This window comes from Mobula hypostoma, chromosome 7 (assembly GCF_963921235.1).
Source record: "Mobula hypostoma chromosome 7, sMobHyp1.1, whole genome shotgun sequence".
NCBI classification, from domain to species: domain Eukaryota; kingdom Metazoa; phylum Chordata; class Chondrichthyes; order Myliobatiformes; family Myliobatidae; genus Mobula; species Mobula hypostoma.
In genome coordinates this window covers 142,540,057-142,556,313 of record NC_086103.1, presented here as the reverse complement: position 1 = coordinate 142,556,313, position 16,257 = coordinate 142,540,057, and the positions used below count along the sequence as shown (strand labels likewise).

Genomic DNA, 16,257 nt, shown 5'->3' with positions numbered 1-16,257 from the left:
ATAGCTTCGCTAAGCATCTATGCTCTGACTGCCAGAAAAAGTGGCATCTCCCAGTGGCCACCCATTTTAATTCCACTTCCCATTCCCATTCTGACATGTCAATCCATAGCCTTCTCTACTGCCGCGATGAGACCACACTCAGGTGGGAGGAGCAACACCTTATATTCCATCTGGGTAGCCTCCAACCTGATGGCATGAACATTGATTTCTCAAACTTACCTTTCTCCAGCTCTATCAATTTCATCAGTCGACTTCCCAGCTCTTTACTTCGCCCCTTCCCCCCTCCCGGTTTCACCTATCACCTACTACCTTGTATTTCTTCCTCCCCTCCCCCCCCCCACCTTCTTACTCTGACTTCTCATCTTTTTCTCCAGTTCAGATGAAGGATCTGAGCCCAAAACGTCGACTGTTTACTCTTTTCCATAGAGGGTGACTGGCCTGCTGAATTCCTCAAGCATTTTGTGTTTGTTAATTGGAGCAGGGTTCATGACTTTTTAAAAGTTTAATATTTCACCCCAAAGATGTAACAAATCCTTATTAGGGAAGTTCAGATTTAATGGTAAAGAAATGATGCTGGGTCTTGCTGGCACTATGGTATAGATTTGCCAAACAATCCTGTCCAATATTGTTTAATAGTTCAAATATGCCAATTGATAGAGTAATTCTAAATGGACATTTGCTGTGTTGTGTGCTAGTTAGGTTCTTACATTCAACTGTATAAATGGGGATCTTTAAATTTTGACTATTGTCAAACCAATTCCCACAAGTTGGACAACTGAAATATATTGATTTGAGAAGAAAGTTTGTATTTTAAAACAAGCTCACGTGGTATTTCTCAGTATAGATATCCTGAAGTTTTACCCCAGTATGTCTTCCAATATAATTTCAAAACTGCATTGCTGACAAGGTCACAAACAAGAGAAAAAATGCAGATGCTGGAAATCTGAGCAGCAGACACAAAATGCTGGAAGAACTCAGCAGGCCAGGCAGCATATATGGAAGAAAATACAGTCGACGTTTCGACCCAAAATGTCAACTACGTTTTTTCCATTGATGCTACCTGGCCTGCTGAGTTCCTCCAGCATCTTGTGCGTGTTGCTGACAAGGTCAGTTTATGTTATCATGCTTTATTTGCCTGGAATGGTTAACTTACTTTAATCTCTTAAACACAAATAGCTTCTTGGACCATTTGGGATGTTAGACAGATGCCCTCAAGTTGATGGAGCTTAAAGTTACGCAGAGTTGTTAACAGCTTGAGTTTTGTATGCAGTTGGTCACATTACAGAATTAAAGTAGAGGAGATTTACAAGGATGTTGCTAGGACTGGAAATTTCATTTATGAGGAGAGATACAATAGGAAGGCTGCTTAGAGAAGTTTCATTTATAAAACTGAAGGACCTGGTGAAGTAAGTAGAAAGGATCCATTTCTCTCAGAACAGGGATCAAACACTGGAGAGCTTCGATTTAAACAAGTTGGTATAAAGGATTAGAAGGAAGTTGTTGGAGTCAGGAATTCTCTGTCAAAAGAGTGATCAAGGAACATCCCCTGAACAGGTGCTGGGATTTACGTGAAGAGGGTTGACCTACAGGATCACAGACGAATGGCCTGAAAGTAGGATTAGGATTACGGGTGGTGTGAACAAAATGGTCTCAATGGACCCTGTTGTGTGAATTTGCTGTTATCCCATGTTCAGCCCTCTTTCCTAATTAAAAGCTATTGAATAGATATGTTTTATAACAATCAAACAATGCTGCAGTAATTCTTACTGACATTCATTCATTTCTCTAGAATTTAATAAAAATAAATAAAATTTTCCAACTGCCATGGTGAGCATTGAATTTGTATCATCAGATTATTAAATGCAGGCAGCTGTTTATCTTCATCTTCTGTGTTCCTGTTCGAGATTATTTTCAATCTTGCTAACTAAATTGTGCATTAATTTTAAGATCCTTAACATTTTGGTATTTTTATGTTACATTGTCAAATGCTTTCTGCATCCCAAGATTTCCTTCAACCATTAATACATAACTTTTCAAAGCATTCCAGTAATATAAAAAAGGCAAAAATAACCATTTCTGTTCAAGATTTATTTCTCCTCGTATACTTTCAGTGAACATTGAGGGCTACCATATTACATCTCTCCAGTAAATTCCTGTCTCCATATTTTAGATCGTGACATAATTTCATGTTCATTTCTCACCATAAATTCTACTCAGAGTGTTTGCCATTTTTTTGACCTCAGCAAGTGTTAAAAGAGCATCTTAACAGTGTTTTCTGTACTAATGTACCAGTTTGCCTTCTGCAATTTCTTGAAGATAATATTTGTAGAATAACAACTCTATTTTGCACTTTGCATATTTAAGGAAGACTTGTAATCTGCTATAATTAACTGAGTAACTTGAATGTTCAATGTGAATATATTTGTCATGTAGAGCAATATGTCTTTTTTGGTTCCTATGTTGAAACCAATACTGTATCTTAAAAATATTCATTGTACTAATATTGTTTTTCATTTTGCTTTATTTCCATAGATACTGAAACGTACCTTACAGGTGAGCCTATTTGTACAATTAGATGTGATTCTTACTACTTGCTGTCCTGGTGTGGATCTTGTGATTTTTTTCCTAAATGTAACTATTTTACCATATCTGCAACTCTTTACTAATGATTTATTATCTCACAGAGGACTGGGCAACACACATAAAATGTTGGAGAAACTCAAAGAAGGGGGCTTCCCTCCGTCCGCCATCAATGCTGCCCTCACTCGAATCTCTTCCATGTCATGCATGTTTGCCCTCACACCATCCACCTGCCACCCCAGTTAGGATGGGGTTCCTCTTGCCCTCACCTACCACTCCACCAGCCTCTGCATCCAGCACATAATTTTGTAACTTCTACCATCTCCAACTGGAGCTCACCACCAAGCACATCTTTCCCTCCCCCTAACTTTCCACTTTCCGCAGGGATCATGCCCTACATGATTCCCTTGACCATTCATCCTTCCCCACCAATCTCCCACCTGCCACTTTATCCTTACAAGCGGAGCAAGTGCCACACATGCCCCTACATTAGTGGTCGCCAAATGGTCGATCTTTGAGACTTTCCCAGTAGATCCCGAAAAAAAAAGAAAAATAAATACACAAATACTGTTGTAATGTGAGCATTATAAAAATAAGTAACACTAATTAGGATAATGGTAGTATAGCAATACTTCCGCTTCCGAAAGCTGTTTGTAAAGAGAGATTGTTTCCGGGTTGCGGGGTTTTAGTTCTGTTCTTTCTGCCCAGTGCGCATGTGTGTAGCTCTCCCGCCATGCACCATGGTAAAAAAGACCGGAAGTAAAACCCCGTAACCTGGAAATACTATCAAAATTAGTATTACTTATTTTTATAATGCTCACATTACAACACCTTTAATTCTATGTTTCATTATTTAATTTTATTTCAACATGATAAATAAATGAATAAAAATTAACTGTTGCCCTCAGTGTGATGACTGGGACTGAATACTTCCTGCTAGTTCCCTGAAATTTGGCTCATAACTAATAGACAGCCAGTTTGAGACAGTCTGTGAGGTGTCTGTCAGTAAGACAGCTCCTGTACTTAGATTTCATAATTTTCATCTGTTGCAGCACAGCACCCTCGCAAACCTCCTGACAGACTGAATATTTGAATGGACAGTTTCCTTTGTTAGACTGAATGTTGAATCTGCCACGTTTTTCAGGTGTTTTGTGTTGGTAAGCTGTTACTGAGACACTAGGAGGGTTGCCAGCTGTCCCATATTAGCCGGGACATCCCGTATATTGGGCTAAATTGGTATGTCCCATACGGGACCACCCTTGTCCTATATTTACCCCGCTAAGGTAAAGCGTTCCGATGAAACCATTCATAAGCCGACATGGCGTAAAGTGAAGAAGCAGTTACCATTAATTTATATGGGAAAATTTTTTGAGCGTTCCCAGGCCAAATAACACATAAAACCTAAAATAACACTAACAAATAGTATAAAAGCAGGAATGATATGATAAATAAATGATAATAGAACCATAAATAGTTAAATAGTAATATGTAAATTACGCCAGTAAATTATGAAATAAGTCCAGGACCAGCCTATTGGTTCAGGGTGTCTGACCCTCCAAGGGAGGAGTTGTAAAGTTTGATGGCCACAGGCAGGAATGACTTCCTATGACGCTCTGTGCTGCATCTCGGTGCAATGAGTCTCTGGCTGAATGTACTCCTGTGCCCACCCAGTACATTATGTAGTGGATGGGAGACATTGACCAAGATGGCATGCAACTTAGACAGCATCCTCTTTTCAGACACCACCGTGAGAGAGTCCAGTTCCATCCCCACAACATCACTGGCCTTACAGATGAGTATGTTGATTCTGTTGGTGTCTGCTACCCTCAGCCTGCTGCCCCAGCACACAACAGCAAACATGATAGCACCGGCCATCACAGACTCGTAGAACATCCTCAGCATCATCCGGCAGATGTTAAAGAACCTCAGTCTCCTCAGGAAATAGAGACGGCTCTGACCCTTCTTGTAGACAGCCTCAGTGTTCTTTGACCAGTCCAGTTTATTGTCAATTCGTATCCCCAGGTATTTGTAATCCTCCATCATGTCCACACTGACCCCCTGGATGGAAACAGGGGTCACCAGTACTTCAGCTCTCCTCAGGTCTACCACCAGCTCCTTAGTCTTTTTCACATTAAGCTGCAGATAATTCTGCTCACACCATGTGACAAAGTTTCCTACTGTAGCCCTGTACTCAGCCTCATCTCCCTTTCTGATGCATCCAACTATGGCAGAGTCATCAGAAAACTTCTGAAGATGACAAGACTCTGTGCAGTAGTTGAAGTCCGAGGGGTAAATGGTGAAGAGAAAGGGAGACAAGACAGTCCCCTGTGGAGCCCCAGTGCTGTTGATCACTCTGTTGGACACACAGTGTTGCAAGCACACGTACTGGCAGACCACAGGTAATCAAGAATCCATGATACCAGGGAAGCATCCACCTGCATCGCTGTCAGCTTCTCCCCCAGCAGAGCAGGGCGGATGGTGTTGAACGCACTGGAGAAGTCAAAAACCATGACCCTCACAGTGCTCGCTGGCTTGTCCAGGTGGGCGTAGACACGGTTCAACAGGTAGACGATGGCATCCTCAACTCCTATTCGGAGCTGGTAGGCGAACTGGAGGGGATCTAAGTGTGGCCTGACCATAGGCCGGAGCAGCTCCAGAACAAGTCTGTCCAGGGTCTTCATGATGTGGGAGGTCAGTGCCACCGGTATTTAGTCATTGAGGCCGCTGGGGCGCAGCGTCTTTGGTGCAGGGATGAGGCCAGATGTCTTCCACAGTACAGGAACCTTCCGGAGCCTCAGGCTCAGGTTGAATACATGGCGAAGTACTTCACATAGCTGAGGGGCACAGGCTTTGAGCACCCTGGTACTGACACCATCTGGTCCTGCAGCCTTGCTTGGGTTGAGACGTTTCAGCTGTCTTCTCACCTGTTCAGCTGTGAAGCCCACCGTGGTGGTTTCGTGTGGGGAAGGGGTATAGTCATGAGAGCAGGGTGATGTTGGAATTTAAAGGGGGAGAAGTGTTGTAATGTGAGCATTATAAAGATAAGTTAATACCAATTAGGATAATGGTAATATAGCAATACACCCGCTACGGAAAGCTGTTTGTAAACAGAGGTTGTTTCCAGGGTTGCGGGGTTTTACTCCCGGTCTTTTCTACGCATGTGTATATAAGCCCCTCCGCCGCATTGGTTTTGCTGTCCCAGATAAAATTGTTCCTTTGGTCGTGAAATTGTCAAGTGGTCCTTTTTCAAAGTAGAAGTTACTACAAAAGGTATGAAGTATTGTAGTATTCTTAAAGGAAGACAGCTATGGCCTGTTTGATATGCTAGTTACAATATTTTCTTGGTTGAATTAATTTGAAAGTTTGACAAAAGCATTTTATATAATTCAAAATACAATTAGCCCAAATAAAAGGCCTCAAGTTGGAAGTACAATCTGAGTTGTTTTTTCTCTAAGCGATTTAGTGGATAGATCTTCCCTTTCACTAAGGCCGAGGAAGGGGATCTTGGGCTTAAAAAGGTTGGTGACCATTACCCTACATCTTCTTCCTCACTACCATTCAAGGCCTCAAACAGTTCTTCCAGGTGAGGTGACACTTCACCTGTGAGTCTGCTGGGGTCATCTACTGAATCCAGTGCTCCCAGTGTGGCCTCGTTTATATTAGTGAGATCCGATGTAGATTAGAAGACTGCTTTGCCGAGCATCTATGCTCTGTCCACCAGAAAAAGTGGGATCTCCCGGTGGCCACCTATTTTAATTCTACTTCCCATTCCCATTCCGACTCCGACATGTCAATTCATGGCCTCCTCTACTGCCGCGATGAAGCCACACTCAGTGGAGGAGCAGCACCTTATATTCCACCTGGTTAGCCACAACATGATGGCATGAACATAGATTCTTTGAACTTCCGGTAATGCCCCCCCCCCCCGCCACCTTCAACATGACCCATTCCCTTTTCTCTCTCTCGCCTTATCTCTTACCTGCCCATGACCTCCCCCTGGTGCTTCTCCCTCTTCCCTTTCTTCCACGCACTTCTGTCCTCTCCTATCAGATTCCCCCTTCTCCAACCCTTTGTATTTCACCAACTGACTCCCCAGCTCTTTTCTTCACCTCTCCCCCCTCTCCCAGTTTCACCTACTACCTACTACCTTGTACTTTTCCCTCTCCTTCCCCACCTTCTTACTCTGACCTCATCTTTTTTCTCCAGTCCTGATGAAGGGTCTCGGCCCGAAACGTCTACTGTATTCTTTTTCCATGGATGCTGCCTGGCCTGTTAAGTTCCTCCAGCGTTTTGTGTGTGTTGCTGAAGAAACTCAGCCAGTCAGGCAGTAACTATGGAGAGGAATAAAGAGTTGGCGTTGGGGCTGAAACCCTTCTTCAGGACTGAAAAGGAAGGAAGAAGAAGCCAGAATACAAAGGTGGGAGGAGGCGAAGAGGTAGAAGCAGGCAGGTGATGTGAAACCGGGTTTGGGGGCGGGGGGGAGAAGGGGGTGGGTGGAGGAGTGGGGGATGAAGTAAAATGCTAGGAGGTGATTGGTGGAAGAGCTGAAGGGCTGAAGAAGAAGAAATCTGATATGAGAGGACAATGGACTATGAAAGTAAGGGAAGGAGCAGGACGGGCTGGAGGAGGTGATGAGCATCAGAGAAGAGAAGGGGTAAGAGAAAAGCTACAGTATAATGGGGAATGGATAAAGAGAGAAGAGGGAGGGGGAGAAATTACTGGAAGTTATAGAAATGGGTGTTCATGCTATCAGGTTGGAGGATACTCAGACTGAATATGACTCGTTTTGTCCACTGTTTATTCTTCTCCATAGATGCTACCTGACCTGCTGAGCTCCTCCAGTGTTGTGTGTGTGTGTGTGTTGCTCAAGATATCCAGTGTAACCCTCTCACCTTGCTCATATACATCTTCCATAGCTTGCATATAATTAGCTGACATGGTTGATGCGCTTTCTGCCTTTAGGAACTTTACTTTATCAGCCACCAGACACTTTAACCTCTCTATTGGTCTGTTTTTTCGTATTATCTGAGCACTGCCATTCATCCAGTAACTGAGATGTCTGCTCAGCCCAAACCTCATATTCTTCTTCCCCATCGGTGTTGGCTTAACTCCAGAGGACATTCTCAGCCTCCCATAACCCGGCTCTCCGCAGGTACACTTTGGCATTTATCAGCCAGTGAGGTAATAGCCAAAATCAGCTCAGAACTTAAATCAACAGCTGAAGGACTTAAGACTTCTCATATTAGATAGCTACTTTCCTTCACTTCACAGAATCAAGAACAACTTGTCTTCAAAGTCTTCACCCTCAGATACATTCCCCTCTTCTCTGGAGATATGACCTAGCCATGGCCCTGGCTCTCCAAGTGCCCCTCTCCTACTGGGCAGCGTGACTTCAGTCACATCACTGGTAGTCTGGATTAACACTACATCCGTAACAGTTGACTGGTCAACATGCCATTCGATCAGTGTAATTTTCCCCCAACACTTTTACAGAACTCAGTGTTCTAAAGTAGCAGTTCGTTGGGAATTCAAACATCCACCCAGCTGAGAACACAAGCATTTCATAAGCAATACATGTCTAGTGTCGCTATGATTTTGGGTTCAACCAAAGAGGAAAGTTAGTATATTCCGATTAAGGAACATTGACTGTCATAGTCATAGTCATACTTTATTGATCCCGGGGGAAATTGGTTTTCGTTACAGTTGCACCATAAATAATAAATAGTAATAGAACCATAAATAGTTAAATAGTAATATGTAAATTATGCCAGTAAATTATGAAGTAAGTCCAGGACCAGCCTATTGACTGTAGTGAATGCTGTGTAAGTTCTATCCCCTACACAATTATCAGTTGCCAAGAAATGACAGATCGTCCACCAGCCTAAAATTATAAAGAGAGTTTTATTTACCAATTTTTCAACTTTATCAAAAGAAAAGAAAAATAAAAGGGCCACTACAATTAAACTAGTCCAATGTACACATAAATGTTGGAGCTCATTTCTGGCTGGGTGTATGTCTTTACTCACGCACTGAACCCACATCCTGCATGAAAGACACCAGTCACAGTTCAAACTTCTCTTGAAGACCATCTCAAACAAACTGGCTAATTCAGGAGTATTTTTACTTCCTCCTTGGAGCCATTCATCTGGACAAAGCACTCCTTACAACGGGGTCTCTCCTTCAGGTAGCATTCTTCCCCGCTCCTGCCAAAAGCCCACAAACCAGCCTACAGACCTTTAGAAATCTCAGTTACAACATGTACCCGGACAAACCTGATTGGCTAACACAACATTTCTAAGTTGAACAACATGGCTCCTTAGCTTTAACTGAACCCAAAACACTCTTCCTAGCAGGACACACTGCTTCTGCAGAAAACTGCTAAAGTAAAAAAGTACCTCACAGCATAGCAGTAGAAATCTTAAACAGGGCATTACACCAACATCTGCAGAGTCTCTGTTGCCACTGACTACTCGATTCCCTTTAGGCAATAAGCAGTCTGAGACTTCCATAACTATGTTTATTATAAATTTATAAGAAATGCAAAACCAGTATTGTTGTCTAGTTTCAGGATGGTATCTCAGTGAAAATTTCAGTTCCAGATTATAAATTCAGTTACATAAATCATATTTGAATTTACTTAGACATTTCCTACTGTTTTCAGTTTGACCCCTTAAAAAGTTCAAAGTAAATTTATTATCAAAGTACATATACATCACCATATACAATACTGAGATTCATTTTCTTGTGGGCTTACTCAATAAATCCGTAATAGAGTAATAACCATGAGAGAATCAGTGAAAGACCACACCAACTTGGGGTTGATGAAGTAGTAGTGGATGTTTTCTTTAAAAAGCCATTGACGTAATGCACCAATTGTCAATTAACAACATTTATTGAAGCAGTCATGGATTTTCAGTGACAAAAACATTTTGATCCGTTTTACAGTGGAGGTTTCATAGAATAACATTTCCTTTCTGTATTTTTGACAAGCTGGATAAAGGTATATTTAATAATATTTTGGATCTTAACCAAGCTTCCTCAACTACCTCCTAGATTTGTTTAAAATAAGCTCAAAAAATAATAATTTTCTATTTGCTTGTGAGTGTCATTTTTGTCCAATATTCCCCATCTCAGACCAAGTTATTATTGCTAATTAGATTAAATTATGAGGACATGCAGTCCTCTTTTATTGTCATTTAGTAATGCATGCATTAAGAAATGATACAATGTTCCTCCAGAATGATATCACAGAAACACAAGACAAACCAAGACTAAAAAAACTGACAAGAACCACATAATTATAACATATAGTTACAACAGTGCAAAGCAATACCGTAATTTGATAAAGAACAAGACCATGGACACGGTAAAAAAAAAGTCTCAAAGTCTCTCGAAAGTCCCATCACCTCACGCAGATGGTAGAAGGAAGAAAAACTCTCCCTGCCTTGAGCTTCCAGCACCGCAAACTTGCCGATGCAGCACCCTGGAAGCACCCGACCACAGCCAACTCCTGAGTCCGTCCGAAAACTTCGAGCCTCCGACCAGCCCTCCGACACCGAACACCGAGCACTTCGACCCCGGCCCCGGCAATAGGCAAAACCGAGGATTTGGGGCCTTCCCCTCCGGAGCTGCTCGATCACTCAGTAGCAGCGGCAGCAAAGCGGGCATTTCAGAAGTTTCTCCAGATGTTCCTCCGTGCTTCTCACATCTGTCTCCATCAAATCAGGATTGTGCACGGTACCTACTTACAAATACGATATCACTTCGGAGCGGCCGTGCAGGCTGCGTTGCGTCACCATCTTCTCCTCCCCTCCCAAAACTAACATCAAGTTTTCAAATAATGTTTTTAATCTTTTAACCTCCCAAATAATGGTAGGAAATATTGAAGTAAATTCTTGTGTGTGCATTTTATTCATTTCTCTTTTGCTTTAAATAATTCCCACAAATCACATGTTCTAACATTCAAGGCTTGAATCCATTGCACACTTTAAGAAGTGTATGCTCTATCAGATGGCAGTTACCATGTTAGAGGAACTTTATTTTATGTGCAGCAATACTCAAAAATTATATCATGTTCCACTTTGCCAAAATTAATCCTGTCAGGTTTGCTTGGGGAAATCATAATAGATTGTAGTCATGAGTAATAGAGAGAATAAAAATACTAAACTTTGTAATTCTCTCCAGTTTGCGGCTTATGGTTGGTCTCACACTATCTGCACTCCAGTTCACCAAGCAATTTTATGGATGATCTAAAATTGAGTGTATGTCATGAATGTTGAAGGGATAAGGTGGATGTAATACAATACGGAGGGGGGGAGGGAGGCCCATTTTGCTGATGTAAACTCTGCCTTCCTTTGCTGAGGAGAATGAATATATTTTCATGCCTTCGAGGAATTATGTTCTAATATAGGGATTGTTTCAACTGGGTCTCTACAAATAGTCAGTTATCAGTCTGCCCTTGCAATATGTGAATACTGTTGATAATTGCTTTTGATCATAATACATAGGTGCCACAGCTGAAAACAAACAATTGATTTGTTTTAATTATCTCTGCTATTCTCAGATAAATGTGTGGAGGGGATTTGACACAGCTATGGGTACATTACAGTGAAATGGGGTTAATTAGGGAGCTCTGTGTTACTCTTTGGTAATCATCCTACCGTAGTATATTATGATTTCCAACATTGAAGTTTCTGCTGAAAATGTGAATAGCGGTGCCAACTGACCATGGAATCCACCCAGCTAGTTCTATTTTCCTGCGTTTAAGTCCATATCCTCTTAAGTTCCGCTCCTCTTGCAGAGCAGACTTGATGGGCCATATACCCTAATTCTGCTCCGATTTCTTCCGGATTGAGATGGTGTTGCTGAAGGCGGGTGGCAACATACTGGTGGTTCTCAAAGTAAGAATGATAATTACATACTTTATTAATAACATTGTTTCTGTTTAAAAAAAATTTATTGTAAACAATGGAGAGGCGAGCAAAGGCAAAGCTGACTTGTGGGATCAGGTATGAGGATGCAAACGAGGTCGAGGCATGTTTGTGGAGACGTGATCGGAGCAAGGTCGAGGCATGTTCAAAGTGACATAGTCAGATTCAGAGACAGAGTTGGAGCAAGTGGAGCAGAGAAGAGTTGGAACGGAGGAGTTACGGAGCCTGTCCACCTGAACCAAGAATGAGGTTTGATCGATCTAAGCGCCAAGCCGATTTGGAAAGGTCAGGTATGGGCTGGAACGTGGTGGCGGGGATGGGGCTCAGAGCATATCAATACAACAGAGCCTGGGAACGACCCGATGTTTAGCCAATTTAAACTCCAGGCCGGTTGAATTAAAAAGGCAGGGTTATCAGGACTGGAGCGAGGGTCAGGCCGGTTCTGCTCGCTGGTCCACAACATGTACTGTGCTCTTCACTGCACCGAGCCTGATGGTGTGGGCCTGCTGTAGGCTTCATGTCACGGGACTCACTTTCATTCTGAATGCTCTTTGCTTGCTTTTATGGACAATTTGTCTTCCCCCCACCCCCCCCCCCACATACACACACACACACACACACACATTGGGTGATTGTTGGATTTTTTAAGATAGGTTCTTTTGGGTATCTTGTTTGTGGAGACAAATGTCAAGGTTGTATAGTATACACATACTTTAATAATAAGTGTACTTTGAACTTTGAAGGTGTCAAAGGTTAGGGTTTGAGAAGGATGCATACCATGATGACAAGGCAGGAGAATGGGGTTGAGAGGGATAATAGATCAGCCATGATGGAAAGTAGAACAGACTCAGTGGGCTGAATAGCCTAATTAGGGAGCTCTATGTTCCTCTTTGGTAATCAACAAACAATGGTACATTATGATTTCCTATGTCTTATGGTCTTAACTACAGTATGTGAACTAGGCAAAGTTGCTTTTCATCTGTGCCATGTAATGTGCACTATTTTTGGTGCATGGAGCTAATACATTTAGTGATATTTCAAAGCATTCCATTTAGAATCTACCTTACTTATCTTCCATCAAATTTCTATGTACAATCAACAAATGAAACATCGAAATTTGATGGAAGATTCGTACTCTTAGGCCATTTTTCAGAATGAGTTTAAAAACAATTCTTTTGTTTAATAGCTAATCCAAGCTGCCATTATAATTCAGTAATGAACAACAAGACAGTCAAGGATACCACCTTTCAGGTGAGATGCCAAAAAATCCTGTTCACCCTCTAATTAAATTGGTAACTTGGCTTATTATTGACAGATGTACCGAGTTCCAGTGAAAATCTTTGATTTGCATGTCAGCCATACCGATCACTTCATTTTAATTGCATTGAGGTAGTACAATGGAAATCAATAACAGTATGTAGAATGAAATGTTATTGTTACAGAAAAAAGTACAGTGCAGGAAGACGATAGGATGGAAGGCTACAACAAGTTAGATTGTGAGGTGAAGAGACCATCTTGCCATATTGGGGGACTGCTCAATAGTCTATAGCAGTCAGTTAGAGTCCTGATCATGGGTCTCAGCCTGAAATGTCAACTGTTCACTCTTTTCCATTGATGCTGCCTGGCCTGCTGAGTTCCTCTGGCATTTTCTGTGTGTTACAGTGGGTTAGAAGCTATCCTTGAGCCTGTCGGTACGTACTTCCAGACTTTTGTATCTTTTGATCCAATGGATGCAGTGAAAAGAGAGAATGTCTGTGGTGGGTAGGGTCTTTAGCTACCTTACTGAGACAGTGAGAAGTATTTATAGAGCCCATGGAGGGGGAGGCAAGTTTCTCTGATCTCTTGTGGTCTCAGGCAGAACAGCTGCCAAGCCACGATGCATCTGTATAGGATGCTTTCTGCAGTACATCGATAAAAATTGGTGAGGGTCAAAGGAGACATGTCAGATTTCTTTAGCCTCTTGAGGAAGTAGAGGTGCTGGTGAGCTTTTGTGGCCATGGCATCTACATGGTTGGGCCAGAAGAGGCTATCGCTGATGTTCGCTCCTCAGAACATAATACTTTAACTTCCTTGACCTCAGCACCATCGATATAAACAAGACCAACTGCACCACCCTCCTTCCTGAAGTCAATAACCAACTCTTTTGTTTTGCTGCTATTCAGAGAAAGGTTATTATCATGACACCATGGCACTAAGCTCAATCTCCTTTCTATACTCTGACTTTGACCCACCACAGTGGTATCATTTGCAAACTTGTAGATGGATTTAAAGTAAAATCTGGCCATGCAGTGGTGAGTGTATAGAGAGTAGAGTAACAGGCTGTTGCCACAGCTTTGTGGGGCACCAACACTGAGAATTCGTGGTCAAGGTGTTGCTGCCTATCCTTACTGATTGATCTATTGGTCAGAAAGTCCAAGGATCCTGTTGCAAAAGGAAGTGTTGAGTACCAGGTCTAGGAATTTGGAGATAAGTTTGCCTGGAATTATATGAATGAAGGTGGAGTGGGAGTCAATAAATAATACTCTAATGTACGGTAGGTGTCTTTATTGTCCATTTGCTCCAGAGATTAATATAGGGTTAGGGAGATGCCTTCTGCCATGGGCATGTTTTGTAAAGGTGAATTGTAGTGGGTTGAGTTGTCTGGAAGTTAGGAGTTGATATATGCTATCATCATGATGGTGGATATCAGAGCTACCGGTGGCATTCATTAAGGCATATTACCTTGTTTTCTTGGATTCTGGGATGATAGTGGAAACCTCAAATTGAAATCGGGAGAGGATAAAAATATCAGCTGATGTGCCCAGAATCTGAGGACTTGGCCAGGGACTACATCTTGCTCAAATGTTTTTTGCGGGTTCATTCTCTGAAAGACTGTTCTGATTCTTCAATGGTGATTCTGGTTTCAGGGCATCAAAGACTTATGATGGTGATATTCCAATCCCCTTAGACTTAAGAATATTCTACAATAATCTTCAAAGAACATGGCAGCTACCCCTGGTACATTATTCATTATTTTTGCTTTAGATGATATCACCAAGATTATTGGGTCTTTATCTCAGTGTTGTTGGAAATTGCTGCGTGAAAATTGTTGCAATTCTTTCATACATTCTTTGGTGTTTACCTTTCCAAAAATAGCATTTAGTTGACTGGAAAGCAATCTCAAAAATATTTTATACAAATTTTATTTTTATAAATGGTTCTCCTCACCTTAAGTGCATGCCCTCTGGTATTAACTCAATGGACAAGCCCTTTATTATGTCCCCTCTGAGTGCAGTTGTGATATTGTCTCTGATTAGTAGTGCAACTCCCCCACCTCTTATATTTCCCTGCAGCACCCATCAAAGTTACTGGTGAACGCAGCAGGCCAGGCAGCATCTTTAGGAAGAGGTACAGTTGACGTTTCAGGCCAAGACCCTTCGTCAGGACTAACTGAAGGAAGAGCTAGTAAGATCTCTTACTGGAGATGTAATTGACTGCACCTCTTCCTAGAGATGCTGCCTGGCCTGCTGCGTTCACCAGCAACTTTGATGTGTGTTGCTTGAATTTCCAGCATCTGCAGAATTCCTCGTGTTTGTGTTCTTATATTTCCCTCTCAGCCAAGTCTCTGTAATGGCTACAACATCATTGTTCCATGTACTGATCCATGCTCTTGAGTACATCACCTTTACCCATAATACTCCCAACATACATATCTACATATACTGCAAACTATCTGTCCCATTGTATCTTTTACTTTGCTCCTGCCTGTTTTTAACTGGCCCTGACATCTACCTTCCTCTCCATCCTTCCACTTTCTGACCTGGTGCTCTGGGTCCCATCCCCTGCCAAAATTGTTTAAACCCTCCTAAGTAACACTAGCAAACCTTGCAGCTAGGATATTGGTTCCTTTCCAGCTTGGGTGCAACCCACTCTGCTTGTACAAGTCAGCCCTGCCAAGAAAATATTCCAATGATCCACAAGCCTGAAATCCTGCCCCTAGTTTCCTCAAGCAATAAGACTGATCAACAACTCTATCCACTAACCCACATTTCCACATCCCCCCCCACCATCACTGCTTTATCATTTCCTGTCGTTTACTTTACATACAGACATTCCTAAGTCTAGTGTTACTTAATGGATATACAATCAATCTCTGTATATAGGCTATCTTATGTATTTATATTTATTGTTTTTTTTAAATTGTTGCATTCTTTATCTTATTCTGTTTATTTTTGGGCTTCATTAGATTCAGAGTAATCATTATTTCATTCTCCTTGACTCTTATATACTGGAAATGACATTGAACAATCTGACTCTGAACTTTTCTGGTTCAGAAACTTGTAAAATTCTAATAGTCATAGTCATACTTTATTGATCCCGAGGGAAATTGGTTTTCGTTACAGTTGCACCGTAAATAATTAAATAGTAATAAAACCATAAATAATTAAAGTAATATGTAAATTATGCCAGGAAATGTCCAGGACCAGCCTATTGGCTCCGGGTGTCTGACCCTCCGAGGAAGGAGTTGTAAAGTTTGATGGCCACAGGCAGGAATGACTTCTTATGACGCTCAGTGTTGCATCTCGGTGGAATGAGCCTCTGGCTGAATGTACTCCTGTGCCCAAGCAGTCCATTATGTAGTGGATGGGAGACATTGTCCAAGATGGCATGCAACTTGGACAGCATCCTCTTTTCAGACACCGTGAGAGAGTCCAGTTCCATCCCCACAACATCACTGGCCTTACGAATGAGTTTGTTGATTCTGTTG

The 16,257-nt window shown here is 41.9% G+C and overlaps 1 protein-coding gene across 1 annotated transcript in view; it reads left to right on the top strand.

Annotated features, from left to right (window-relative positions):
• micu2 (mitochondrial calcium uptake 2) overlaps positions 1-16,257 on the top strand; it is a 428,019-nt gene that overhangs the window by 202,184 nt on the left and 209,578 nt on the right. The window contains exon 3 of the mRNA XM_063054190.1: positions 2,533-2,553. Within this exon, the coding sequence (XP_062910260.1) occupies positions 2,533-2,553 (21 nt within the window). The remainder of the gene's footprint in view (positions 1-2,532; positions 2,554-16,257) is intronic.